At 60.2% G+C, this 27,569-nt stretch overlaps 1 protein-coding gene across 1 annotated transcript in view; it reads right to left on the reverse strand.

Moving 5' to 3' along the window:
* The window catches only part of COL16A1 (collagen type XVI alpha 1 chain), a 90,828-nt gene that overhangs the window by 37,008 nt on the left and 26,251 nt on the right, over nt 1–27,569 (reverse strand). The window contains exons 9-33 of the mRNA XM_073317249.1: nt 21,712–21,762; nt 20,551–20,595; nt 18,533–18,568; nt 15,299–15,325; nt 14,990–15,052; nt 14,320–14,361; nt 14,120–14,164; nt 13,184–13,219; nt 12,715–12,777; nt 11,755–11,799; nt 11,561–11,656; nt 11,202–11,240; nt 9,344–9,388; nt 8,385–8,420; nt 7,653–7,769; nt 6,705–6,740; nt 5,530–5,565; nt 5,211–5,330; nt 4,128–4,172; nt 3,613–3,648; nt 3,000–3,053; nt 1,862–1,993; nt 1,345–1,380; nt 832–939; nt 15–137 (exon numbers count right to left, since the gene is read on the reverse strand). Of these exons, the coding sequence (XP_073173350.1) occupies nt 15–137; nt 832–939; nt 1,345–1,380; nt 1,862–1,993; nt 3,000–3,053; nt 3,613–3,648; nt 4,128–4,172; nt 5,211–5,330; nt 5,530–5,565; nt 6,705–6,740; nt 7,653–7,769; nt 8,385–8,420; nt 9,344–9,388; nt 11,202–11,240; nt 11,561–11,656; nt 11,755–11,799; nt 12,715–12,777; nt 13,184–13,219; nt 14,120–14,164; nt 14,320–14,361; nt 14,990–15,052; nt 15,299–15,325; nt 18,533–18,568; nt 20,551–20,595; nt 21,712–21,762 (1,512 nt within the window). The remainder of the gene's footprint in view (nt 1–14; nt 138–831; nt 940–1,344; nt 1,381–1,861; nt 1,994–2,999; nt 3,054–3,612; nt 3,649–4,127; nt 4,173–5,210; nt 5,331–5,529; nt 5,566–6,704; nt 6,741–7,652; nt 7,770–8,384; nt 8,421–9,343; nt 9,389–11,201; nt 11,241–11,560; nt 11,657–11,754; nt 11,800–12,714; nt 12,778–13,183; nt 13,220–14,119; nt 14,165–14,319; nt 14,362–14,989; nt 15,053–15,298; nt 15,326–18,532; nt 18,569–20,550; nt 20,596–21,711; nt 21,763–27,569) is intronic.

Below are 27,569 nucleotides of genomic sequence, written 5' to 3' on the forward strand. Positions count from 1 at the left end.
CGAGGGGCACTCACGGGTTTCCCAGGCTGTCCAACACCCAACGGGCCACGGTCCCCTTTGGCTCCGGGTTTTCCTGGCACCCCAACCACGTCCGAGAACTCCCCCTGAAGGGTGGGGCAGGTCTCGCAGGCATCTCCCTGCACCGGGGGGATGGAGAAAGGGGCCTGGGTCAGTACACAGGAAATGGATACCAGCGCGGCGGCTGGGGACCGAGGGAAGCAGAAACCCCGCACTTTCCCTCCTCTGAAAGTCACATCCAGGTTGAGCCCAAGGGGGATTTGAACTTGCCACCCTCTGCTTCAGAAAGCGCATGCCTTGCTAACTGGGATAGAGGCAATGGCTCCACAGGGGCAGGACTGCCAGGGACCACGAGAGGGTGGCACGCAGCACCCCCAGCAATGGCTGCGGAGGGCTAGGGAGACGCGTGTCTTGGGGGGGATGGTAACCAGCTGTTTGATCCGCACAGTGGACGATTTGCGGAGAGCAAAGATGCCCCTGTATGGAAAGGACACGGGGTGGGGGGAGGTTGGGAACAGGGGGAACAGGAAAGCTGCTCCCAGCATGGGAGGGTCTCCCTGTTGCGGGTGGCCCAGAACAGGGAGCAACTTGACCAGCTCACAACGGGGACTGCCAGGAGCAGAGACACTGGCTCCAAGCGGCAGTGTCAGCCTTCGAGAAGGCACAAATTGGAGCAGGGTGCAGGGGGGCAGGTGGATCTTGATAGTGGGGGCCAATACTCACCCGTAGCTTCATCCCAGGTCTGCCCCTTAGAGACCTGGGCCCTGGCTGCACTGACCGGCAGAGCTAGCTCTGTGGGAGGGGGGCACTCACCTTTTCACCTTTGGGCCCTGTCGGACCCCTGTTGCCGGGGTCACCCGAAAGCCCTGGCAGCCCCACTGAGCCCGGTGTGCCAGGGTCCCCTGGATTTCCTGCATCACCCTGGACAGGAGAGCAGACAAAGAGGCTGTGACCCAGAGGATCACAGGAATCCCAGCCCCCTGCCTCCCCTGGGTCTCTGCCCCACTCTCCTTGGAGAGCTGGGTGCCAGCAGCAACAGAGCAAGTGCTAACAGCCTGGCAGCGCCACTCGTGTGATGAGTTGGGGCAGGGCGAAAGTGCTCATCCGCACATTCCCAGCAGGCAGGACTGAGCCGGACCCAGCAGCCCCAGGGACTCCGATTCCCCTAGGAGCAGCGTGCTCAGCCCAGCCCACGACAAGGGAAGCCCCCACAGAAGCAGCTCTGCTGCTATGGGGGCAGGGCAGGGGGATTTCCGCAGCTAGGGACCGTGGGAAGCAGGAGGGGCAGGGAGCATTGCTCAGCGACACCCCTTCCCTCCCTCTCACCTTCTGTCCTTTCAGTCCAGGCTCCCCAGCTTTGCCCTGGGGGAACAAAACACACAAGGGAGGAAGAAACAAGCCAATCAGACCGAAAGGAATGGAGCCAGGTTCCCCCCACCAGAGCCCCCCCGCCCCATTCCCAGGGCAGTGACAGCACCCCTTAACAGAGAGGCCCTGAGGATGAAGCCCAGGAGGGAGTCAGGGGTGGGAACATGCCCACAACCCCCAATGCCACTGCCAGCCCGTGCCCCCTGCGCACCGGCTGTAGGAGCAAAGAGCCAGGTGGACAGATGTTGTGCTCGGTGGGGCCTGCCAGTTTGGATTAACCATTTCATTGCTGGTTCATTCAGCACCTTCACTGCCCCTCAGCGCCCCCCCCCCCCCCGCCCAGCACATCAGGCAGCATTGCAATCCCCTCCCCACCATGCCATGCCCTCCCTTTCCTATCCCTCCTCTTCTCTCTTACCTTCACCCCTTCCCCGGCCCTCCCTGCTCTCCCCCCGGACACGCCCTACTGACTCACCTTTCTGCCGGGCGCCCCAGTGCCGGGCAGGCCTGGCTCACCCTTCTCCCCTGGAGCACCAGGCATGGACACTGCGATCGCCTCCCCTTCGAGCGCCTCTGGAGGAGCAAGGCACTGGCCACACGGCTCTCCCTGCGAGGGGCAGGCACCAGGGTCAGAGATGGGGGGGGCGGCCCAGCGTGTCCTCCCTGGTCCCTTAGCTATGTTCCCTGGCTCCTTACTGACAACGGGCACTTCGGCAAACTCCGTATGGGCCATTTCAGCCCTGTGGGTCCTTGTGCAGCCCCTAGGAAGGGGGATGGGCACGGTGCCCGGCACCCTTCAGCCCAGAGGGAAATGCTGCCTCGGGCCCTGATCAGCAGCAGCCATGCTATGGCTCTTCAGCAAGACGAGTTTAGAGGGTCTCAGGCCGGGTCCTAGTGGGACAGCTCGCAAGAGCCACCATGGTAAGCGGCTGCCTCCAGAACAGTGCCCCGGAACTGGAGCTCCTGGCTCAGCCCTCCAGCTAAGGGGTCGTGGGGGGCGCTCCTCCCTGCGGGCCCTGCTCTGTGGCTGGAGGGAGTCCAGGAGGTACCAGCTGGCTCAGAGCTCCACGGAGCTCACAGGGCAGAGGGATTTCATCCTCGCTTCACTGCTGTCACCCAGGAGCTGGGCCAGCCTGTGGGCTGGAGATCCCACCCTGCCTTATACAAAATGGGGCTACCCATGCCTGGGCAGGGGGTGCCTGGCCACCCAAGCAGAGCTGTCCGCTCATGTCGGTGACCACGCCGTGCACAGGTAGAGGTGGGGGTGGGTGGCAGACCCCTGGAGACCCCTGGTTTTGCTGGTGGGGAAGGTGAGCCAGGCCAGCCTGGCTTTATGTTCTGGCCAAGGCGCCCGTCTCACGCACCAGCTGGGAGGTTTTTGAGCCACATCATGTGGCTGTAACGCCTGTGCTGGGGATGCACAGCCATGGAGGAGCTGGGGGGGGGCACTCGGATGAGGAAGGGGACTCTCGGGAGACACCCTCCCGCCCCAAAACAGCTGCCGGGAGGGAGTTTCCATAAGAGGCTCAACAAGGGCACAGCTCTAGGGGTGAGCTGGGTGGGAGAGCATCCCTGGCCTTCTCCTTCTGGAACAAGGGTTTCCAGGATCTCACCTTCTCTCCTTTCAGTCCTGCAGGCCCAGTGTTCCCTCTGTCACCTGGAATCCCCTGCAGAGGTGAGACAGGTGCCTATAAAGCTCTGCTCATACACGTACACACACCTACATGCATACACAACAGGCCCCTGCAAACCCACACATGAACACCCACCCCTACGTGCATACACAACAGGCCCCTGCAAACCCACACATGTACACACACCCCTACGTGCATACAGAACACACCCCTGCAAACCCACACCTGTACACACACACCTTCATGCACACACGAGAGGCTCTTGCAATCCCAAAAGTACACACACCTATGCGCCCACACAACAGACCCTTGCAAACCCACACATGTAGACACACTCCTATACGTGCATGCGACAGGCCCCTGCAATCCCATACACACACATTCTCTGTGTATGCACTCGGGACCTCCTGGTGATCCGATCCATGTCTCTGTCAACCCGCGCTCTGCACGGATTCGCTGCATTCACAACACGTTACTGACACTGCTCTCAGGTGCCTCGGGAGCCTCTGCTGTGGTTGCCAGTGGGGCAACGACTAGCTCCCCACAAGAGGGCGCCCCACCCAGCCCTAGGGCATCCAGCTCCTGTACTCACAGGTTTGCCGGCCGGTCCCGTCTTTCCGACCTCCCCCTAGGAAGCAAAGCAGAGAGCGCGGGTGGTCAGGCCCAGAAGAAGGGAGGGAGGAAGACAGTGACCACACAGACCCAGCACTGCAAACGAGCGCAGGGCGAAGAGGTTCACAATGCCAGGAGTTTAGGTTCGGTGCGTCCTCAGCCTGGTTCAGGGCGCCACCAGAAAGCCGCCGGTTGCCAAAACTAGGTCGGGGAGGCCCAGCTGGCAGAGTCCCCTCCCCAGCAGGGAGATGTGGCCCCTCGGTGCTGCCCGCGTGGGGCAAAGGGAGCAGGGCAGGGAGCCAGGGTAGGGCCTGAGAAGTTTGGGGCAGCAGTGAAGGCAACATTGTTATCCGCAGTGCAGAGAGAGCTACGGGGAAGGGCCAGGCAGGGTTTGCTGTAATGGATCCAACCTCCCACCTCCAGGGTTTAACCCTTCGCATTCAGAAACCCTCCACCCCCAGGGGAAGCCGCAGGCAGAAGGATGAGGGGACTCACCTGCTGCCCCTTGGATCCGGCCAGCCCAGGGGCCCCGGCTTTACCCTGCAATCCAAGCAAAGAAACCAAGTTACCCATCCAGCAGGAGGATCCCAAGGAGCCCAGCACAGCCTTTTGCAAACCTGCAGAGTGGGGAGCCCCTAGGAATGAGCCAGGGAGGGAGCAAAGAGTTCATCCCCAGCTGGGCCAAGGCAACAGGGAGGGAAGGGGAGAAAAGGGGCACCAGGTGCCAGGCTTCTTAAGGTGGTGGGGGGAAGAGGAAAGGGCAAGAGGCTAAAACACCCGTGGGGATGGGGGCACAGGCCCTAGGGGGTTGGAGCAGAGATGAGGGTAGCAGCCAGGTTTGGATACGAGGCTCTCTGGGGTTGGATTTAGGCCCATCTTTGCAAGGAAGGAAACTCAAGAGCTTTCCCCTGAGCTGAGACCTCTCATGGGCGTGACCCGCCCTGCAGGACCGGCCCGCGTCCCCCGCCCTAGTGACTGTTCCATGTTTTCTACAGCTGCTTGCCAGGGGACTCCCTCCTTTGGCTCCAGCAGTCAGAGGCCCAAGATCTGAGCACAGATGCTCGGCGGGATCTGACCCCACTGGGAGGCCAGCCAGGAGGCTGGCTACACACGGACCCCCAGGGGCTCAGCTCCAGTGGGTTAGTGCAGGTAGGGAGAGCTGGGGAAGCTGAATGTCCCTGGGGAGGACAGGAGATCAGGGCTGAGAGGAGCCTTCTAATGACCTCTGCAGAGCTGTGTGGGCAAGGCTCCTTTGGCTGTTTGAAGGCTGGGGCGCTGGGCCCGTTTCCTCCCTCTGGGCAGGTGGGGTCTGGCAGCTTTTACCATCTGGCTCCACTCCCTTTCTCCCCTCCCTCACTACACACCAGGGGCCTGCAGCCTCCTCTGCCTCCCACAGGATGGGGAGCCAGATCCGCCTTCCATGCCCCACTCAGGCTGTCCCCAGCAGTGTCTCAGCCCCTCTTTGGCTGGGATCAGGCCTGCGTGGGTACATGCCCACACCCCAGGGACTCTGCCCGGCACAGCCTCTAGCCTGCCCCGCCTCATGCTCGAGACCCAAGGAACAGGGCGTGTACTTACCGGCAGCCCGATCCCTGGGGACCCTGGCTCCCCTTTGGGCCCCTCCTTCCCTGGGAGCTGGTCGGAGCTCTGCAGCATGGAGGCGAGAGCGACGGGATTGCACGACACGCACGGGGCACCCTAGGGAAGGAACCAAACGGCGCTGGGTCAGACAGGCTCCCAGTGCCTCTGCGAGCCATAACAGGGTAAAGGCTGCAGGCCAGACTCGGGGCTCCTCTTCGGAGGGGTGGTGACCATCGACAGGGCCTGCGATCCGAGAGGAGAAGGGGGCCGACGACACTAAGGATGGGCAGGAGATTTGAGGGACCCGGGCACTCACCTTCTCTCCTTTTATTCCATTGATGCCAGGGTCTCCCTGAAAGAAGCAGACACACACAGGGTGTCAGAGGCAGGATGCAAAGCCCGACGCTTGCTGCCTTCAAAACACTCTTCAGCCAGCATTCCCAGCGGGACACTGGGAGAGAGGAAGCTGCTGCTGGAGGGTTGGGATGTGCAAACGCTGCTCCCCTCTACTGGACAGAATACGAAGTGTTCAGCAGTGTGTGTCACAGGCCCTATAGTGCTAACAGATATGGGCGATTCTCCTGTAGCTCACACGGTAGGGAAGCAGGAAGATGTGCCTTAGCCAACGACAGCAGGGCAGCAGCTGCTGACTTGACAGCTGTCCTGCAGCTGGTGCGGGAGCCTGGGTCAGTCCCAGCATAACAGATCTCTGCCCTTCTCCCAGACCAGCACGGCCGTGGACTCACCATCGACTATTACAGACAAATCGAAGGCTTCCCCAGACTAGGGAAATGTGCCCAGGGTAACTATAGGGACATGGCTACGTTGCTGGGGCAGATGTGCTGCCCTGGTGCAAGAAGGGGGTTGGCATCAGAATGACTTTCCCCCGTAATTTCCCGGGGGTGCATTGGTGGAGCCACATCAGTGCAAAACCCCTCCAGTATGGAGGGAACATTAGTTTCAGACCCTCCCCTTCACTGTGGGAGGGGTGGAGAAAGACCATTCTGAATCCCGCTCCCCCATCCATTGCCCTCCTCTTGGGGGAAACCCAGCAGTGCCCCAGCTCCCTGCTCCTATCCTTCTGAGAATAGAGCCAGAGGGACGAAATGCTCAGGGTCCCGCTGACCGCCAGATCTGGGGTCGGGAAGGAATCTTTCCGCAGACCCTGGGGTTTCTTTTCCGCCTTCCTCTGCAGCATGGGGCACGGGTCACTCGGAGGGGCGGATTCTCCGTAACTTTACGTCTTTAAATCCTGACTGGAGGACGTCAGTGACTCAGCCAGAGGGTCTGGGTCTGTTACAGGAGTGGGTGGAGGAGATTCTGCGGCCTGCCACGTGCAGGAAGTCAGAGGAGATCATCACGAGGGTCCCTCTGGCGTTAAAGTCTCTGAGCGACAGTCATCGCCCTGGGGGTCAGAGCCCTGCACGGGCAGACAGGAAATGCTACAACAGCCCGGCTAGAACCGAGGCGTCAATTCTCTGAGGCACCCACCCTGTTGCCTTTGGGTCCGGGGAGCCCTGCCTTGTCCTGCAGGGGGGAAAACAAACAGGTGAGACCAACAGAAACGCCCTGCGGCTGCACCTCGGCCAGGACGCCAGGCTCAAGCCGGCTGCCCTGTCGCCAGGACGCGTGTACATTGCTCCATCTGGTACGGTGCTTCCCGCTCGAGGCTGCACTAAGACCCTCCCCCACATCAGTGCTCTCTGCCCCCCGAATGTCCCACCGGCCCCTCACTCCCATTGCATCTGCTGGCCTCTCTCCTGGAGGGGAGCCAAGGGGGCGCCCCAGGGGCCCATCGCAGAAGCTGGATGGCAACTCATGAGCAGGATCGGGAAGGACCCTGCAGACGGAACCTGGATGGATAATGGGATGGCTAGAGTTCGGGGATGGGAAGATTAAGAAGTGGGATCCCAGGCTCTCCCCCTGAGTCTGCCTTTATGGTATCAGCTCTGGGCTGGGTTGCAAGCCAGGAGGGCTGATTCCCTGGGTCCTGCTGACTTGGGGGTCCAAGAGCTGAGAACAGGCAGGAAAGTTCGGGCCCGATCCTGCCTCTAACCCAGACCCCAGCACAACCTCCTCCTTGACCCCATTACCAGGGAGAGCAAGGTTGGGGGAAGGCTGGGCGCAAGGCCTATCCATAGTCCTAGGTGACAGTGTGGGGCGGGGAGACTGGTGTGCCCGGGGTCATCTGGGGGTAGTGCAGGGGACCCTGGTTTGCATGAGGCCGTGCTCTAGTTAGGCAGCCAAACAGGGAGAGGTAACACCCCGGCAACTCAGTGCACGAGCAAACACCACCTCCTTCCACCACCCCCTCCTTGCCCCCGCCCTCGTTTCAACCCTCTGCTCCCCATGCATGGATGTGGGGACGGTCACCCGGCTCCCGGCACAGAGGGCGCGCGGGTTCTCCGCTCAGGGGCACGGCAGCGCGTTCAGACTCACCGAGAGCCTCGCTTTCCCCGGCACTCCAGGCTCTCCTTTGGGTCCCGGCTTTCCCGGGAGGCCGACAGCATGCGTCATCCCCTCAGGGATGGTGGGGCAAACTTCGCATGAATCCCCCTGTGGGAGAGAGGAGATGCTGAGACATGGGCCATGGCCCCGGGGGCCCTCGAGTTTTGTTTTTGGGAGCCGACATTGCGTCCACGTGGGGTGTTGACCCCGCGATCCCACAGCACAACTGATGTAACAATGGACCTGGCCCAAACCACCCTGAGCTTTGGACCCAGATCCCAACCTTGGACCAGCACCAGGCGAGCCAGTCAGGATCCCTCAATAGCCCCAGGGCAGGGGAAAACCAAATGTAGGCCAGAGCAGGGTCGGAGGATGGGGCAGCTTCTGGCCAGAGATTCAGGCTCTGAGGGGTCTTTCTGGGCAGCACCCAAACACTCAGGACTGAATGGGACGGAGAACCCAGGCAGGGCTCAGAGAAGCTGGCTCTTGAGTTCCTGGTCCTTGGTGCTGCCTGGATCCACTTCATCTCACCCTCCTTTCCCTAGAAAGGGGCCTGGAGTGGGGAGGCAGCTCCGTGGAAGGTCTCCGGCTTCTAAGCTTCCCCTGGCAGGCAGATGTGGGAAGGCCCCACCTTGACCCCAGAGGCAGCTGCCTCATCTGCAGAGCCCCATGGTGCACAGAACAGAAACCAGCCCCCCTGCCAGGCCCCTGTGTGGTACCCACCTTGTCTCCCTTCAGGCCTGGGACCCCTGGCTTGCCCTGTGTGGGGGGAGGGAAGATGCTGGTTAGCTTAGGCCGAGCTGCTGAGCAAACCCAGTCCCAAGGCCTGGGCTGCAATGGGATAGAGGGCAGCAGCCAGACCCTGCCCTGGATCAGCCCGGCAGAGCGATGGGGTGAGCGTCACCAAATCCAGTCTAGTGTTGTGCAACCAAAGGAACGACTAGGTGTGCAAAGCCTCCACACAGCTCTGCCAGTGCCCCTCAGTACTGACCCACAGCTCCCTGCTACCCCAGCCCTGAGCTCACCCACCCCCTCCCCAGCCAATGCCCCTCAGTCCTGACCCACAGCTCCCTGCTACCCCAGCCCTGAGCTCACCCACCCCCTCCCCAGCCAATGCCCCTCAGTCCTGACCCACAGCCCCGGGCTCTCCCCAAGCAGCTCTGCCAATGCCCCTCGCTCCTGACCGGCAGCACTCCGTTGTTTCAGCCCGGGGCCCCCCAACCCACTCCCAATGCACTTCCCTCTTATGCTGCAGGCCTGAGTTGTCTCCACACGGCTCTGCTGATGCCCCTCACTCCTGACCTGCACCCCCTCTCCTTGCCACGGCGGTGCTGGGCCAGCCCCGAGCAGAGCTCCCCCATGACACGCAGGAACGTGTGCGGAGCAGGTGACCCCCCAACGGGGAGCGGGCTGGGCTCAGACGTTCTGGCCTTCCAGGCCCAAGAGCTAAACTTGAACGCAGCTCTCCAGAGGAGAGGCCGGGGTGTGAGCAACAAGCCACGTGTCTCACGGCCAGGGAGGGTCACAGCCGGGGGGCCTCTGCACCAAGATACAGGCTGTCCCAGCCCTCGCCCTTGGGCTGGGCTCACGGCCCATTTCTGCCTTCCCCACCCAGCCCGGGCAGGCAGCCACACGCCGCCCCCCCAGCCCTCCAACGCCCGCCCCGCCTCCATGCTACTTACGGGCTTCCCCGTTGAACCTCCGGGTCCAGGAGATCCAGAGTTACCCTAGAAACAGAGGCCAGAGAAACACAAACAAACTGAGCGGGGCCAGGGGCCTGGGCTCTGCCCAACAGCAGTGTCGATACCCCTGGATCCTACCCTGTCCCCTGCTCGTCCTGTTCCCTGGAGAGGAGTCAGAATCCAATTTCCACCCCATCAGCAATCCCCCAGGACCCCAGAAGCCCTGCCTAACCCCCAGGGGGGAATCCCAGAGCATCGGCCAGACCAGCAGCCCAGTTACTCTGGCAATGGCCCTTTCCCCCGTGGCAGGATGGGGATGGATGCAATGGGCAGCATCACACGCACTGCCAGGAGACTCCCGCTCCTCCGAACGCAGGCAAAGGTCTGAGCCTCCGGCCCGCGGGGAACGTTCTGCCCAGCCAGGCCCGTGCACTGGGACAGCGAGAAGAGGCGCGGCTTGAGCGATAAACCTGCCTCTGCTGGGCCTCTCAGACAGACAAAAATCCCTGTAAGAAACAGCAGCCCGCCATCCCCCCATTGCCCCTCTGGGCTCCCTGCTCCAGCCTCCCGCACCTTTCGCCCAAACATCGCACGGCAGCTGGGAACCTTTTCATCGCACAAGCAGGGGAAGCAACCGCCAGTGCAAATACCCAGCCCCCTTCCGCCACGGCTCAGGCTCACGGTGCCCTGGCGGAGCGGCACGGGGCAGCGCTCGGCCCTCTGCTGTGCCGCCCGGCCAAGGGCACGAACGCCCAGTGGTGCTTGCTGCACCGCCCCACAGGGAGGGTCCCGGAGTCGCGGTGACACTCCACCAGCTGGAGCAATTGGAGCCTGGGGCCCTGCTCCAGCTCGCTGCCCCGCACGCCAGGGAAGGGAGGGGCATGGTGCCACATCAGCACGTACGAGGCTCTCTCCAGCCTGGAGCGTGGGATGCTGCTCCTACCAGGCGGGGGCTGCCAGGTGTCTACCCTCTGTGAGTTCCCAGCCCATGGGGCAGGAGCAGGGGCGGGAGCTTAGAGCCCATGGAAGTCAGGGGAGAGAGTCAGGCCCAGAGGTGGGCAAGCTCTTCCCAGGTCCTGGGCCCAGGCACATGACAGACAGCCCACGGACTGGACAGAAGGGGCCAGTGCAACCCATGTGCACTACGGTGAGATGCGCCTAGAATTACCTGAGAGACTGATGCCAGCACATCTTAACCCTGGCCTGCAGCCCCCCTGCTCCTGGGCTCCAACCCTGGGCTCCACCCCCCGCTCTGCCAATGCACCTTAACCCTGGCCTGTAGCCCCCCTGCCCCTGCCATTCCAACCCTAGGCTCCTTCCCCTGCTCTGCCGACGCACCCGAGTCCCAGTAACGCCTCCTGGATTATTCCTTATTTCCCTCCAGGGTGCGAGGGGGCAGCGCGCAGAAGAGGAGACGCTTGGGGCACAGGCTGGGCCGGAGAGCAAGGGAAGCAAAGCATCCAAGGGGGGGGCCACACAGCACCTTGCTGCGTCCCAGTAGTAAGTGGGTCCCTGCTCTAGCAGCGAACACGGGGGCATCCTCACGGGTCCCTTGTGCTCACTGCCGCCCTGACAAGGGAGGGGTCGAATCTGGGCCGGTACGAGTCTGGCCACCAAGTGGTGAGGGAAGAAAAGTCCGACTGGCCTCCGCTGGGACACGAGACCGGGGGGGAAACAGGCAGCAAGATCAAGGGTTTAAACCAGAGATGGGCCCCATTCAGGACACCTCTCCTGAGCTCGGGAGAAGATCAGAGTCGGCTCCAGACTTAGCAGCTGTGGCTGTCTGAAGTTCAAGCTCATACCCAGGTCAGACCTGACCCCATGGGCACGCTGGGTCACTAGATGCGGCTGCACTTACTTTTTCCCCTTTAGGACCTGGGGGGCCACCGGGGTCACCCTGAAATTAACGAGAGAGAGAGAGAGGTCAGCGAGTTCCCTTCTAGATGGAGCTGCACACCCCAAGGAGCAGCCAGGCCTCCCCGCAACCTGCTGAGCAGTGCGTCAGCAAGGCGGTGATATGCCCTCAGCTCGCCCATACGGCGACAGAAGGGCCTGAAATTCCATGCGGCCCGTTGACCGACAGGATTGTTGAGGCCCAGCTCACTCTTGCAGAGGCCAGCAGCCGTGAACAGCAGACGCCCCAGGAGGGAAGCTTCTGCAGACCGGACAATGTGGAGTTCAGGGAAGTGAGGAGAAGCAATGGAACCAAATCCTTACTGTTTTCCCTGGAAGTCCTCTCCCTGGAGGACCTGGTAACCCCGGGGGGCCTGGCTCACCGGCTAACCCCTCGGGTCCAACGAACCCCGGATCGCCCTAAAACACAAACATAGCTGTGAGCCTGGCCTCCCCATCGGCACAGCCTTCAAATCCCCAGTCACAATTCCCCCCACCCCGAGCCCGCAGCACGGTACCTTCTGTCCCTTCGGCCCCACCACACAGATCTCTCCAGGCCGGCCCTAGCAGGAGAAGGAAAGCAGGGGTTAGAACATTGTAAGCGCTTTGGGCACCATCTTTCTCTGCTGTGTTTGTACAGCACCTTGCACAGTGGGGCTGTGACTGGGACTCCTAGGTGCTACCATAATACACCTCATCAATAATCACAACAACGAGCTCCCAGAAGGTGTCCCACAGGCACCGAGCAGTGCACGGCCCCTGGCACAGATCACAGCATGAAACTGTCTTTGTCCTTTGCCATTAAAAAATACGGGTTGATCCGTTTTCTAGGGCTTCTGGGGCTCCCAGAGAAATGCATCAAACTGATCCTAAAAGGAAGAAGGAGCCATTGTATCCTCTCACGTATACACAGCACCCTCTATCCTGAGGGATCTCAAACCTCTTTGCCATATTTTGTAAGGATCACTCGGCCACTCGTGGAATGCGGCCACCTCTGGGGTGGACTGTGGGAGCTGTTTTGCAGCACCCAGCACCACCATTCAGCAGTGTGGCATGGGATGTGAAGAATCCCTCTCCCAGCTGAGACAACAGGGAATTTAGGGAGGTGGAATATGACTAGGCAGCTGGGAATTTGTGGGATCTTGATTGAACACAGGCCCTCAGCGCTGCAGATTTACGTCTCCTCTACAGGGAAAGCCCTCTTGTGCCTGAGCTCAGTCATGACTCAGCGACCCATTAGAGCCGCTGGGTGCTCTCAGAGCCCTGCAGCATCGCTGGGTTGGGACATCGTCACCAGCTAGAACAGGGAGTGGATGCAGCAGAGACAGTAGGAATCTGAACGTCTCTCCAAGGCTAGCAAGGAACTGGGAAACCACAAGGAAACTCCTGGGAAAGCGCCAGCATGTGCTGGATCCCGCAGCCCCAGGGCAGATTGAATAAAAGGGGAGAGGGGGCACACGGTGCAATGAACAACTTACGTCGCGCCCCGGCATCCCGGGATTCCCTTGGACACCTCCATCTCCCTTCTCGCCTTTCTGCCCCTTGAGAAGCAATCCAGAAAACTGCCCATCAGAGGAGAATCCAGTGCCCTGGCTGTCCCCACTCCTCAGACCCCGGAGCTGCCTCTGCCCCACAACCTCCTGCATTGCCTCTTCTCACCCGCACTGGGAGACAGCAGCCTCCATGCCCCCCAGCTCACGGCAAGCACCGTTAGCACATCGAGCATCCCTGTTCCCTCTCGCACGCCAGCCCCTGGCGCCCTCCCTGCCCCTTTCCCCCAGTTCCAGACCTTGCTTTTCCCAACCCCTTTTCGCCTCCTGGGCTCCTCTCCCAAGCAGGAGGAGATGCCTTCCTGCAGAAGAGCCACCCACTGCAAAGCGGGGAGAAGCCTCCACCGGGACCTTCCCCTCCTGGGCCCTTGCCCTGCTGACTGGGAGAGCGAGTTACCTTCTGCCCATCAGCTCCGGTCGCTCCTGCTAGGCCCTGTTTGCAATAGAAACAAGGTGGTTAACCGGGCCTCTGCCTCCGCTTGGCCATTAACGCCCAGCCCCACTCAGGATTCACTTTGCAGCAGAGCACTCAGTGATGCGCCCCCTGGATGCACAGAGAGTGTCACTATGCCGCCCCCCCCCCCCCAGGTTCTGGCTAATAAATATTTATCTCCCAGAAGATAAATTTGGCCACCACAGAGCACAACATCTGAGCGGCATTTATTAGGATACGGGAGGATATTAAGCCTTGGCAGGGCTGAGAGACAGGGGGGAGAGGGGAGGAAGATCTCTCCTGGCTGCAAAGAGAGGGAGAGTCACAAGGAACTGGGGGTCAGAGCTGAGCCCTTGGAGAAGATAAAGGGGGTGCCAGACACCGCCGGTTGTGACGTTCAGGGCCAGATCCTGAGCTGGGGTAATGGCACAGCTCTGCTCAAGTCAGTGGGAGTGGCGCTGGCTGTAACTCCCTGGCTGGAGTTGGCTTATTGACTCCGATGAAGTTGCAAGCAGCATTTGGCCCAGTATATTCCAGAGCCGTTTCTGGGAGCAGGACCAGATCCTCAGCTGGCGTAAATTGGTGTCACTCCTTTGACATTTTGCCCATTTACACCCGCTGGGTCTACCACTGGCTTTCAAGACCTCATCTAGGCCTAGGTGGCCCCAGTCAAGCCCCTAGTGGAAACAGGCTCCCCGAAACGGTGGCCAAGCCGGAGGCGCTGCACCCCGGTAGGGCTGAGCGGTGGGTACTGCTGCAGGGAGCCCCTGGGCAGCACGGCAGAGAGAGGCCGACGGGGACAACGCTGACCCTCTGTCGCCAAGAGGGAGGAGAGATGGCACTGGAAGGAGACGGGGGGGGCAGTTTAAGGGGCCAACCATGCAGATAAGCTTTACTCACCAGGTCTCCTTGCTCCCCCTTCTCTCCCTTCGGCCCCTCCATGCACTTTGGAGAGAAAAGGAACAAGGGGCGGGTTAGAAGAGGGTAGTGCAAGGCAGCGTGCGGTGCCAGACGCGGCCAAGCCCCCCGGTGGGGGCGGCCAAGCCCCCCAGGGGATGCCTCCCCCAGGGGACTGCCCGGAAAGGAGAGAGGTGCCTCACCTGCAAGGGGCCGTCGGGGGAGCTCTGGACGCAGTTCAAGCCCTGCGGGAGGAAGGGAGATGCTCAGAGGGAGGAAGGAGACGGGGCTGCCTGGGGCCGGGCTCGGGAGGGGTGCGGAAGGCAGAAATGGGCCCTGCACGGCCAGGAAGTTCCTTCGCCATCAGCATGATAACGGGCCAAGCTCCCAGGCTTTGCGGCCTAGGCCCACCCCTGGCTGCAGCCCCTCTTGGCTGGTCATGGCTGGAGACTGGGCTTTCCCTCCCCTGCACTGGGAGAGACCCCCAATCTCTGGAGCAGGCCCAGGCCCCGTGGAGGAGTCCGATACAGACCGGCCTCAGGCTGCTCATGTCACCATCCCCCTGGGCCACCCATGGGGATTAGTGGGTAGAGAGATGGGAACCGGGGGCCATGGGAGTAAGGGCCGGGTGGGGCACAGGGTGGGGACCCAGAGCCATCCCACCCGGCTGTCCTGCACAGGAGAGCGTCACACGGCACCGGGCTCAGCCAGCCGGCACATGAGGCGCCCGGGGAAGCTCCCGGCGGCCGTGACACAGCAGCTGCTAGAGGGGATTCCCAGTGTGCACATGGCGGCCGTCTCCCCAGATGGGCCCGTCGCCCCCCAAGCTGGGCGGCTGTGTCTCCTCGCGCCGGGCGCATCGACACCACTCACGCGCTCGCCTCTCTCCCCCTTCGAGCCGGATGTCCCAGGGAGTCCGCGTTCTCCTTTGCCCCCCTGCAGGAGAGAGGGGCAGTCCCATGAGAGGCATCTGTGTTGCACAGGGGAATACATGCCCCCTGCAAGTGCACACAGCCCCAGACGCACACGGACGAACACGGATGCAGCATGTATGGACACACACGGACAAACACACGTGAATACCTCTGCACGCTCGTGCACTCACTACCAACTGCAAGTGGGTCATGCACAAGCGGGACGGAGCTGGGCTCTGTCTGTCAGTCAGGGCGAGGACAAACTTACCTTGGGGCCGGGGAGACCAAGTGTGACCTGCACAAACCAAAATGAAACTCATCAGTGCAACCTAGTTGTCTCTCAGCTGAGCCACCCCAGTGAGGAGGAGAAGGGGGAGAGGAAGCGGGGTGGGAGCAAGGGATGGGTGGAAGGAGAGGGACAAGTCCCGTGTCCTTTTAAAATCATTCAGGGCGACAGTTCAGATGGAGCTCTGGCTCCAACCTCCTGTCCCGGAAGCACAGGTGACCCCTAGGTGTCCCACGCCACCCTGCCTGCCCACGGAAAGGCTTGTGGTATCTGTCACATGCCCCCTTCAGCCCCAGTTCAAATCCCCACTCCACTGGACTCTGGCTGCCATGCTGGGGGGAGCTGGGCGCAGCAGATAAAGGGGACTAAGGAAAGACACAAAACTGCTCTGGGTTTTATCATCCGAGTGTCCTCCATAAATTCCTCCAGCTGGCTGACAGCGCCCACACTGGCCTGTCATACAGGCATGGAGGGTGAATATCAAACAGCTGTGAGCTCTGATCCCCTCTTTCCCTCCATCAGAGCTCCTTGTGCCCACGCAGCTGCTACAGGAACCTTGCAGACATCTTGAAGCCATCAGCGCTCTCCCTCGGCCATCCAGCTGCTCCAGGGGATATCGGCCAGAGAGAGGTGGGTGGGTTCTTTGGAGAAGGCAAAGGGGCCAGAGCAAGGTGAAGCTCCAGCCACCTGAGGAAGGTAAGGTCAGGTCCTGGGGGAGCTCTGGAAGGCTGGGTCCCAATGGAGCCAGATGCTGCCGGGAAGACTGAAATTCAGTCCAGTTTCGGGGCTGCATCTCCCAAAGCGAAGCTGTGACTCCGAAGGGGCTGGGAGCCAACGGGGAGCGAGGGATCTGAGGAGCTAGCCCTGCCTTGCCACAGCCCCACTGGTGGGAGACGGGCCAGAGCCAGGATCAGTAACCCTCCTAGCCTGGGGCCTCCATCCCCACCCTCACTCCTTTGGCAGGCCGGCCTGAGCAAGATGAACGAGACGGGCCTGCTCCAAGCCCTGCCTCCGTGCAAACCTCTGGTCACTCCTCGGAGGGTCCTTCCAGGGCCCTGTTCTCCGGCAGCTGTCCTAGAGACATAAACCCCTCGGAAGCAACGCCAGTCCTGCGGCTACCAGCCTGGGGATGAGCAACTGGGGCTGGGCGTTCCCTTCCATGGAACTCCCACCCCACCCTGAGGGGGTCCAGGTGGGAGTGGATCGGCTATAATGCGTGGACTGTTTTTCTCTGCTGTGGAGGCCCGGCTGGCTGGGATGTCCCATGGAAGGAGCTTTGCGCACACACTAATCCTGCTGGGTGCTGGGTGTGTGGCACCAGGGCTCTCACACTGAGGAATCATAGAATCATAGAATCATAGAATATCAGGGTTGGAAGGGACCCCAGAAGGTCATCTAGTCCAACCCCCTGCTCAAAGCAGGACCAATTCCCAGTTAAATCATCCCAGCCAGGGCTTTGTCAAGCCTGACCTTAAAAACCTCTAAGGAAGGAGATTCTACCACCTCCCTAGGTAACGCATTCCAGTGTTTCACCACCCTCTTAGTGAAAAAGTTTTTCCTAATATCCAATCTAAACCTCCCCCACTGCAACTTGAGACCATTACTCCTCGTTCTGTCATCTGCTACCATTGAGAACAGTCTAGAGCCATCCTCTTTGGAACCCCCTTTCAGGTAGTTGAAAGCAGCTATCAAATCCCCCCTCATTCTTCTCTTCTGCAGGCTAAACAATCCCAGCTCCCTCAGCCTCTCCTCATAACTCATGTGTTCCAGTCCCCTAATCATTTTTGTTGCCCTTCGCTGGACTCTCTCCAATTTATCCACATCCTTCTTGAAGTGTGGGGCCCAAAACTGGACACAGTACTCCAGATGAGGCCTCACCAATGTCGAATAGAGGGGAACGATCACGTCCCTCGATCTGCTCGCTATGCCCCTACTTATACATCCCAAAATGCCATTGGCCTTCTTGGCAACAAGGGCACACTGCTGACTCATATCCAGCTTCTCGTCCACTGTCACCCCTAGGTCCTTTTCTGCAGAACTGCTGCCTAGCCATTCGGTCCCTAGTCTGTAGCTGTGCATTGGGTTCTTCCGTCCTAAGTGCAGGACCCTGCACTTATCCTTATTGAACCTCATCAGATTCCTTTTGGCCCAATCTTCCAATTGGTCTAGGTCCTTCTGTATCCTATCCTTCCCCTCCAGCGTATCTACCACTCCTCCCAGTTTAGTATCATCCGCAAATTTGCTGAGAGTGCAATCCACACCATCCTCCAGATCATTTATGAAGATATTGAATAAAACCGGCCCCAGGACCGACCCCTGGGGCACTCCACTTGATACCGGCTGCCAACTAGACATGGAGCCATTGATCACTACCCGTTGAGCCCGACAATTTAGCCAGCTTTCTACCCACCTTATGGTGCATTCATCCAGCCCATACTTCCTTAACTTGCTGACAAGAATACTATGGGAGACAGTGTCAAAAGCTTTGCTAAAGTCAAGAAACAATACATCCACTGCTTTCCCTTCATCCACAGAACCAGTAATCTCATCATAAAAGGCGATTAGATTAGTCAGGCATGACCTTCCCTTGGTGAATCCATGCTGGCTGTTCCTGATCACAGAGCAGAGCTGTAACGCAGCCCAGAGCAGCGCTGTAGGGGGGTATCCGTCCCGTCGGCTCTCAGCATTCAGGGCAGCTCTGCCTTGGCTGGGGCAGATTTTCTGTGTTACTTGGAGATATACCGAATCCAGTGGCCGGTGCGCTGCCGTCTCACCAGTCCCCAGAGCGACAAAACGCCACCAGAGTCGCAGCTCTGTGATTTCCACCGCAAGGAGCACCTGGCACCGGGACAGACTCAGCCCTCAAGGCAGACTCTGCTTGGGATAGCTCTTGCGGCTTCCACAGGGCAGGAGAGCTGCAATATGCAGATGGGCACCTGAGGCATGGAGAGGCTACGTGACTTGCCCAAGGTCATACAGGGAGTCTGTGGCAGAACAGGGAACTGAACCGGGGTCTCTTAAGTCCTAGGCTAGTGCCCTACTCCCTGGGACATGCTTCCCGTCTCCAAAACTATTGTGTGGGTGACAGCACGAGAGAGAGAGAGGGAGAGCGCGCACTTCTCTTGCCACTAGACACTGTCATGAGACAGCTGCCACTGAAACGCCCCCACCCAAAGCCCACCGGAAGCTCCAAGAAGCAGCAGCCCCTTGACTTACGTTGGCGTGCGGGGCTTTCTGGGGACAGGGTGGGCACTGCAAGAGAAGAGGAGAGGACACTGGCAGTCAGGAAGCAGGAGAAACCGTTCTGAACCGCGACGGGGATTTTTACCGGAGGGGGTTGAGGTTGGCCGCCCTGGAAGGGCATCCTGCAAAACCGCCTCTCACCAAGGGCTCACGTCCTGCCCCCTTGCCGCACTTAGCTGCACTCTCCGTGGCATCAGTGGGTCTAAAACCTTCCCGCCCTGGATCTGTTTGGAGACCGGCATCCAGACCGCTCTCCACAGGGCTGTTGTGGGCGACCGGGCCAAACAGGCCCCCAGCCATGATCCCACGCGAGGCTGAGCAAGTGCCATCAGTGGGGCTTCGAGCCTCCAGGATTGAACCCTTTGCATGGCTGACCCCACGCCAGTAAGACAGGCTGGTGCATGTGCAAAACTGAGGCCCTGCAAATCCCGCGGGCTCCGTTGGAAACTGGGCCCCCAAAAGTAAGTCCCAGGTGATCTGCCATGTGGCCTAGAAGGCAGAAATTGGCAGGAATTTGCTTTTGAATGGCATGGCACCAACCCTGCAAATCTCCAGTTGGGTGCTGCATGGCCCACCACCCCCCGCCCCCCACAGCCACCTCCCGACTGCTGCCTGGCACTTATCCGGGAAGTGCCCGCTGCCTGCTCCATGCTCAGGATGGTGGAATTAACCAGTCAGTGGCTCCCACAGGTAGAGGACAGGCAGGTTAGCTCTGGCCCGGCGCGTGAGGCGTTACCATAGCAATCAGCGAATTGGGGACCGCCCAAGGAGTCGACACTCAGCATGTAGCAGGGTGCGCCAAGCCAGCAGGGCAGGAGGAAACCTGGGGCACCATGGTAACTGCTCGCACCAAGCATTATGGGGCAGGATTTTATCCTCAATGTGCAGGGCTGCTCTGAGAAGGGACTCGGAGCCAGGCTGCGCAGGTCCTGTGTCTCTGCAGCCGTGGTGTCAGATGTGAGCAGCTTGCAAATGAAAGGCCCCACACCCAGCCAGGGATCTGAGAGTCAAGCTGGGTTATTCCTGCCTCCGACACAGGACCCACTGGGAAAGATTCTGGAGCCTGAATTCTGCCCTGCGCTAACCCGAGCAACTCAGTGTGAACGCACCCACCCCCACGGATGCCCTGTGTGTCCACACCTACCTGTGCGACTGTGCCACAGATGCCCATGTTCCTGCCCCTGCCAGTTGGGCAGGATCAGGTATGTCCACCTGCCGGCTTGTGCTGGTGTGACAGCACCATGTATGTCAACACGCCTCCCCAGGCACACGCCCCCCGCATGGCAGAGATGTACAAACATCTCATTTCCTGAGCCTTTGCCCCCAGCCCTGCTGCTGGTTAATTTTTTAAGGGGGTGAGTTAAGACGAAGGGCTGGGGTTGGCAGAAACACGCTCTCTGCTTCCCTGGTAAAAGCACAGTTTGCAGTTCTTCACCCCCTCCCCCCCCCACTTCCCCTGCTTTTCCATGAAAGCATGAACACTCCCACTCCACGAACGCGGCGCTGGGATCCTGCCATGGCTGCCCGCCAAGGGGGCTCAGGAAAACCAGCACCGTGGAGCAGCAAGAGGACGGAGAATTTGGACGTTTCGACAGCCACGGCTTCCACCTCCTATCTCCTCTCCCGGCTGGCGAGGTTCTGGGAGCTGCCAGCCCAGGCCTCACGGGGGGATTGTATGTGTGGGTTTGTGGCTCCCCACATGTTCCTTCAGCCAAACCAGTGGCTGCGAAATGCTCCCTCTGGGCTGGCCAGCTCCTGCCGGGATGCAGCTGGTTCTGAGCCAGGCAGACACCGGCCACAGAGGTCTCTGGGCCCAGCCCGCTCAGAGCCCCATCCCTTGCTGGGCCCAGCCGGAGTCTCCTTCCCAGTTCTCACTCGGCCAGGCTCCAGTGGGCAGGCAGAGAGGAGAACGGGCCAGAGCTCACCACAGACGTCCCCTGCATCCTGCACCCAGCTGGAGCATTGCCCAGCCCTGAAAAGCCTCAACCTACCTCATTGGCTGGCTTGTGTGGCTGGCCCCGTGGGTCTCGGTAGCCCTGCAGGGGAGCAACCCAGAGAGGAAAGAGGTGTGACAATAAAGCAGGCTGCCTGTTCCCCTTCTCTCCAGCCGGGGGTGGGGGGACTAATGCTGGGCGGGGGGGGGGGGGGAAGATGCACCAGTTCTGGCGGCTGCAGCCGTGTCTCTATCACAGGTGTATTTGAGCTGCTTCTCCACCAGCGTGTCCAAGGCCTGAGGGGCTGGAGTAACACGGCCTGGGGCCCACTCCTGGTCCCCCACACTCCTCCCGCTCACCTCGGCGCGGCCCCAGGGCAGTTACTCCTGTCCTAAGCGAGAGCAGAATCGGCCGCAAGGAGACCAGGTCACGCTCTCCCCATTACTAAAGCTCAGCTGGGAATGCCCAGCGAGGGGGACCCCTGGGACCACCTGCCTGGGGCTCCCAGCCATTGGCCCCAGCAGCAGGAACGGCGAGACAGGGAGTTGGGCTGGCACACTGGGGCTGGGCGCGTCGGACACTGGAGGGGCCAGCATCCCCTCTTGCCTGCCGTTTTGGATGCGCTTGCTAGTTCCAGCCAATGCCCAGGGAATGCTGGAACAAGGAGGCGCTGAGATGCTGCTGGGCGCCCTCCAAGAGGAGCTTAGACCAAGCGCGCTGAATCCAGACAAACTGGGGGTTGATTCAGCCTGTAGCCTTGGCAGCGAGAGATGAAGCCAGAGGGCAGCGGGAGGGCAATGGAGCAAGACGCCTCCACCCCACCCCGTCCAGAGCACTCAGGGCTTCCCTCCGTCCAGGCCTGGCCGAGGAATCCTGCACGAGGAAACGAGCCCTTGGGTGCCAAGAAAAGGCAGGGAGGTGAGGCAGCCCCTGATGCCAGGCGGTGGTCCAGGCCTCGTGGCTAGGAGGAGCCCTGCTTGGCAGTGATGCAGAGCCCCACTGTGGGGCTGGCAACCACCTGGCTAGCCTTGGAGATCAAGGTGTTCGGTGTGCAGGAGACCGTCTGGGAGGGTGACTATTAGGGAGCTGGTGGGGGGTCAGTCTGGGAGCAGCTGCCAGAGGGCTGCAGAACTGGATGGATCCCAGCAGGGTTTCACCTCAGCCCGCCCCAGCCAGGCAGCAGGACCCGCCCAGCCCTGAGTGCCCCCAGCACCTCACCTTTCCTCCTGGCTGGCCCTCCACGCCGACCTGCCCAGATGCCTTCGCTTCCTGGGGAGAGAGCAAAGCAATGGGCACATTATAGAGCCTCCTTCCTCCCACGCTCCCTGCCTCCTGCTGGTGGGGATCCAGGATCAAGCCCCGCACTTAAGGGCAGCTGCTGGGATTCCTGACACAAGAGCGAGGCCCTGTCTGGCACAGAGGAAATGGCCAGCTTTGGCCACAGCCTGAGGTCGGCCACCTAACAGACTTCAAGGTGGCAATTTTGCATCAGAAAAGCTTCAAAAACAGACTCCAATGAGAAACGACTGAGCTTGAATTAATATGCAAACTAGATCCCATTAACTTGGGTTTGAATAGAGACTGGGAGTGGCTGGGTCATTACCCATATTGAATCTATTTCCCCATGTTAAGCATCCTCGCACCTTCTTGTCAACTGTCTAAATGGGCCATCTTGATTAGCACTACAAAAGTTTTTTTTTCCTGCTGATAATAGCCCATCTTAATTAATTAGCCTCTTACAGTTGGTATGGCTACTTCCACCTTTTCATGTTCTCTGTATGTGTATATAAATATCTTCTTACTATATGTTCCATTCTATGCATCCGATGAAGTGAGCTGTAGCCCACGCAAGCTTATGCTCAAATAAATTTGTTCGTCTCTAAGGTGCCACAAGTACTCCTGTTATTCTTGCCAGGTAACTCAACCTCCTGCTGGTCCTGCAAACATGGAAGGAGAATGGGGTGGGGGCAGGGGGGCTCCTTGCTCACATCTTGGAGGATGCTAACAAAATCTGGCCCCAGGCTGCTGGTCTGGGGACAGGCCCTGAGCCCTGCTTCCATCCAGGAGGGGATGGAGGCTCAAGAGACACAGCAAGAGAGAAGCTCCGGCAACGTCTGTTCGCTTTTGCAGTCCAAAGCCATGTCTCGGCAATGCAGATTCTCTGACCCTGCATCCCCGGCTCTGGCTGCCCCCAGCCTCCCCAGCTCCAGCTGACACCTACCCCCAGACGAGGCACTGACAGGGAATTGCTCGCTTGCACACCATGCCCTAGTGTTTACCTGGGCAGACAGCAGGGGGTAGAGGAAAATACCGGCACTCCATGCCCTGCCCTCCAGCCTCTGGACTGTAACCCCATCCCCGCAGCAGGGGTCCTGTCCAGGCAATGGTACTCCTGGAAATGGATGCCAGGCAACATGGCACCGGGGCCACGCAGGGGCAGTGCCAGATGGACCTGGGCATTATTTCATTTGCACCTTTGTACTGAGCGCAGGTTACGGTCAGCTCCATCCAGAGCCCTACCCCAGCCGCTCCTCCCCTCACGTTGGGCTTTGCCACCAGAATTCAGCCATCCCCATGTCCGGCTGGAGAAAGCAGGGCCAGATGCTTGGACAGACCCTCGCGTGGGCAGACATCCCCTTTGTTTCCCGGCCAGTCCGTCTGTCTCCACCGGCTCCGCAGGAAACGGCCAAGGCCCAGAACATGCTCCTCGGCAGGAACAGACTCTCCACTTGTCTGCAGAGGGATGTTTTCCCCCTTCTGCCTTTCCATCGCTCCCTCCCTGGCTTTGGCCACCGCTCACCCTGCCAGCAGTTACGCTGCTCTGCCTGCACCAGCCCCCTCCTCTTCCCTCTGTCCGAGTCACCCTCCCCGAACCTGGTGGCCCCCTTGCTGCTAAGTCTTCTGGACGGTGGAAAATGCGATGTGGGGTTTTCAGGGGGCGAATCAATGCGGCTGTGTTTTGCTCAAGGGGAGCGTGGGCGCCGTCTGTGGAAAGCCAGGGAGGCCCCGGTGCGGGGAGAGGTGTGTCTGAAGCAATAGGGACGGCGGGGCTGGAATTTACTGCTCGGGCCGTTTGTATTTCGGAGCCCACGGCAGGCCACAATGGGTGGGGGGGCATTTGGGTCCGTGTCAGGGGACATTTGTCAGGGTATTAATGGCTGAAGGGTGCAATATGCCCCATACCTGAACAGGCCAGTCACTCTGCCAGCCCTTTTCCCCACTCTCTGCCCATTCCTGCTTCACACCCAAATACCCCAGGCTCAGAGATTCATCCCTATAGCCAAATCTCTGCCCCACGAGCGACATGCCAGAACCCCTGGCCAACTCCCCTGCTCCCACCCAGAGCAGGTGTATGACACACTCTGGAGCCCCCCAGTGGAGGCAGGGCCACATGTGGAAGTTGGTCCTCCCTCAGGAGGACTTTTCGAGACCCCGTCCAGCCCTACGTTCCCATGAGCCTGCTCCAGCCGTGGCTAGCAACATGGCGCCCTTTAAGCTCACGCAACAGGGGCTCGTGCTTTAAGGCCTAGAGTTCTCAGGTTCAACCCTCGTTGGCAGCGACCCAGCCAGGGCCTGGCGCTCCGTGCCCTGCGTGCCGCTCCGCCGTGGGACGGAGGTGCCCTGTCTGGGAGTGTCCCCAGGCCCAGACGTGTCCATTTGCATATCCTCCCTGCTGCTCAGCCTCCTGGCGCTAATTCCATAATTGCTTCCCTGAGCTGGGGCGGGGCAGAATACCATTTTTCGGCTGTCTCAGTAAGTCAGGCCTTGAAGCCAGCGTTACAAAAAGCACCAAGTCAGACGCCTCTGTCCTTTCTCCGCCTAACAGGCGGGCAGGGCGCCTTCCCAGACCGCAGGGAGCAGTGGAGGCGGTTGGGAGCCATGGCCTGTGACGGCAGCCCAGCTGTGGACAGACTGGGCACTCGGAGGCGATTCAAGGACCTGGGGGAGGCTCTGGGTCAGGGACAGGTTTGTTCCTGACACATACTGGCGGCACGGGCCGGCCCCTCACCTGGTGTAAATCAGCCCAGCTCCAGAGACTGCAAGGAAGCTACGCCGATTTGCACCAGCTGGGGATTTGGCCAGTTAGACTCGCAGGAGTTACGGTTCTGGATCAGGCTATTGGTCCACCCAGGCCGATGTCCTGCCTCCAGCCCGGCTGGGGTCTCAGGTTCGAACAGGGGCAATTTCCCCTGCAACGCGCACACACCCTTCCACAAAGCACGTCAGCTGTGGCCCATTCAGCCCTCTGCCTCCCAGCCCACACCAGTGCGATGGGGTGATGGTGGGGGCCGAGGCCGGGACCCGGGGACTGAGATTCTCATTTCTTTTTATTTTCAGTCTCCGCAACGCTAGCCCCTGGCTCCCCGAGCCATCCCGACTCCAAGCAGCACCCGGTCCTAACTCCCTCCAACACTGCTTTGCACGGGTGCCAATCCGGATTCTGGATGGAACAAGGAGGAACCAGGCCTGCTTCTCCCTTGCCAAGGCAAGACGGGGGGCAGGGCAGGTGTGTTGCACTCAGATCCAGGTAAACCAGCAGCAGAGCTGGGCTGGAAAGCAGCTTGGCAAGACTTGACCGGAAAAGCCAAAAGCTGGAAAAATGCACCTCGTTAGAGACCAGGCGACCAGAGCGAACTCCAGCCGTCCCACCCACTCCAGCACAGCTGCCCACCCAGCGAGCGGTTGTAACCCACACACCTTCTGGGTGTTGTGTTCTGTCCCACCACTTCAAGAGAGTTCAGTGAGTCTGCTCTACAGCCTTAGCAATCAGCCAATCGGCTTTTAGCTCATGCGGTAGAAGCTCATGCACTAAGCTCCTGAAGTCCCTGGTTCGATCCCAGTCGCCGACGACTGGGGGGGATCTGTCGGCGTTACACGGTGACCTACACAAAAGGCTCCTGCGGGGTTTCTGCAAGCACCTGCTCCCGCAGCCCATGCCATACAGCGCTGGAGCCAGGGAAGGATACGAACCCCGCAGCTCATGCTCCCGGCTGCGTGAGCTGGGCTCCGCGCCCATCTTACATGGTGGCTGCAGTGCAGTTTCCTATTGCCCTTGGCAGCTGTTTGGGGCAGGAACTGTCTCTTTGTTTTCTTTGCACAGCTCCTGGCGCCGTGGGGGCCTGGGCCGTGGGGAGGGCTCCTAGTGCTACGGCAATACAAAGAAATAAGAAGTGACTGGAGCAAGCTAAGGATGCCCCCCTCCCCACCCCAGTACTCTTACCCTGTTTCCTCCACTGACCCCCGCTGGGAGGCACTGGGAATGGAGTAGCTCTGAGCTCCTCACACAGCCAGCGCTCCTGCCCCGCTCCCTGCAGCACCCCCTCACTGGAATAGGTGTGAGCTACCCCACAGCCAGGACTCCTGCCCTGCTCCCTACAGCGCCCCCTGCTGGGAGAGGCTGAGATGATTACAGCTGCACTGACAAGGTCAGGTTTTCTATTGGCGTCGGGGCTGCAGCTCCGTAAGTGGGTCAGGAGGCCAGCACGGTGAGTGCCAAGGGCATTTCCCCCGCCTGCCAATGTTCCCAACACATTTACTACCAATTTAGGGATTGTTTCCACCAACAGCTCTTCCTGAGACAGGACGTACACCACAAGGCCCCTCATCCGAGCCAGACCCCTTTTGTAAACGCGAGAACACTGGAGGAGCCCATCCTGCACGCGCTGCTGGGCCTGTCCCATCTCCCCCCTTCCACTGCTGGGATAGGAGAAACATTATCCCGTAATGTGGTTTATGTCAGCCCCAATCTGGTGACGCGCCCCTTGATTTCAACACCAAAACCGTCCCTCGTTTCTGTCTGCCACGCTGCTGGCAAGGCTCGGAGCAGCAGGAGCTTGGGAGCTCTTGGCAACCCAAAATCCTGGACCTGATTCTTCAGTTTTGTGCTGCTCTGGGATGTAGCCCTGAGCGAGACCCTCAGTGGTTTGAGCATTGGCCTGCTAAACCCAGGGTTGTGAGTTCAATCCTTGAGGGGGCCATTTAGGGATCTGGGGCAAAAACTGGGGATTGGTCCTGCTTCAAGCAGGGGGTTGGACTAGATGACCTCCTGAGGTCCCTTCCAACCCTAACCTTCTATGAGTCTATGAATCTATGAAAACACTCCCTGCAGCACGGGAGGGTCCCTCGAGCCTGTCTAGAGCTGGCTGGCAGAGGGAGTGTGCTGGGGGGTGTGGATGGAAGGAGCAGGTGGGGTGGGGCTAGGGAGTGCCAGCATCTGCAGCAGACTGCTCTACAGCTAGTTTCCACTTCCCAGGCCCAGAGAACAAGTCACAGCAGCCCTGGGGTGGCTCTAATTGACACTGAGGGGGCTGCACTGGCCCCCAAATGGGCCCACTTCTTAATACCACTTCCGTCTCCACCTCTACAAGTGCAGAGAGACTCGGGGCCAGCTGGGGCTGGGCAGACTCATGTCACCTAATGACACAGTGAACGCTGCAGGGCAGGAGGGACGGCGTCCACCCTGCACGTCAGGGGAGGCCCCTCTGGCGTGGGGAGGCAGAGCTGCTTTGCCACACGCCCGTTCCCAGCTGGTCATGGTTAAAGGCACAGAGCCCCACAAAGGAGGGTGGGAGGCACAGGCTCCCTGGTCTCACAGCCCCACACAGGCCTCAGCTGGCCTAGGGAAGATGAAAAATAAATGGTTGGCCACAACCTCTGAGGATCCAGAGTGCAGAGCTTTCCAGCAGCAGAGTGGAGAGATACACACAGCCGGGCGTAGGGGGCGGTGGTTTTCAGGGTCGAAGAGGCGAGAGGGTGAGACAGAAGGGAGACCAGGAAAGAGATGGGGCAAAAAGTGACAAAGGTAAAAGGAAACTGGCCCTTTCTTGGATCCTGTCCAGTTGCCATTGAGATGTTTGGAGCGCAGCCCTCGCGCTCTGCCGGGGATGAAGCAGGGCCGGTGAGCATGTGCCCCCGCACACCGCACTGTCTATCAGGGCAACATTAGTGAAAGCAACCAGCAGAGCTGCATTGTTTCACTGAGCCTTTTAACTCACACCCTGCTGGGTCTCTCCGGCTGCACCTACTGTGTTAGCCATCAGAGAGTGTGCTGGCTGCTCTGCTCCGCTCCGCGGGAT

The sequence above is a fragment of the Lepidochelys kempii genome, chromosome 19 (genome assembly GCF_965140265.1).
Source record: "Lepidochelys kempii isolate rLepKem1 chromosome 19, rLepKem1.hap2, whole genome shotgun sequence".
In the NCBI taxonomy this organism is placed as follows: Eukaryota; Metazoa; Chordata; order Testudines; family Cheloniidae; genus Lepidochelys; species Lepidochelys kempii.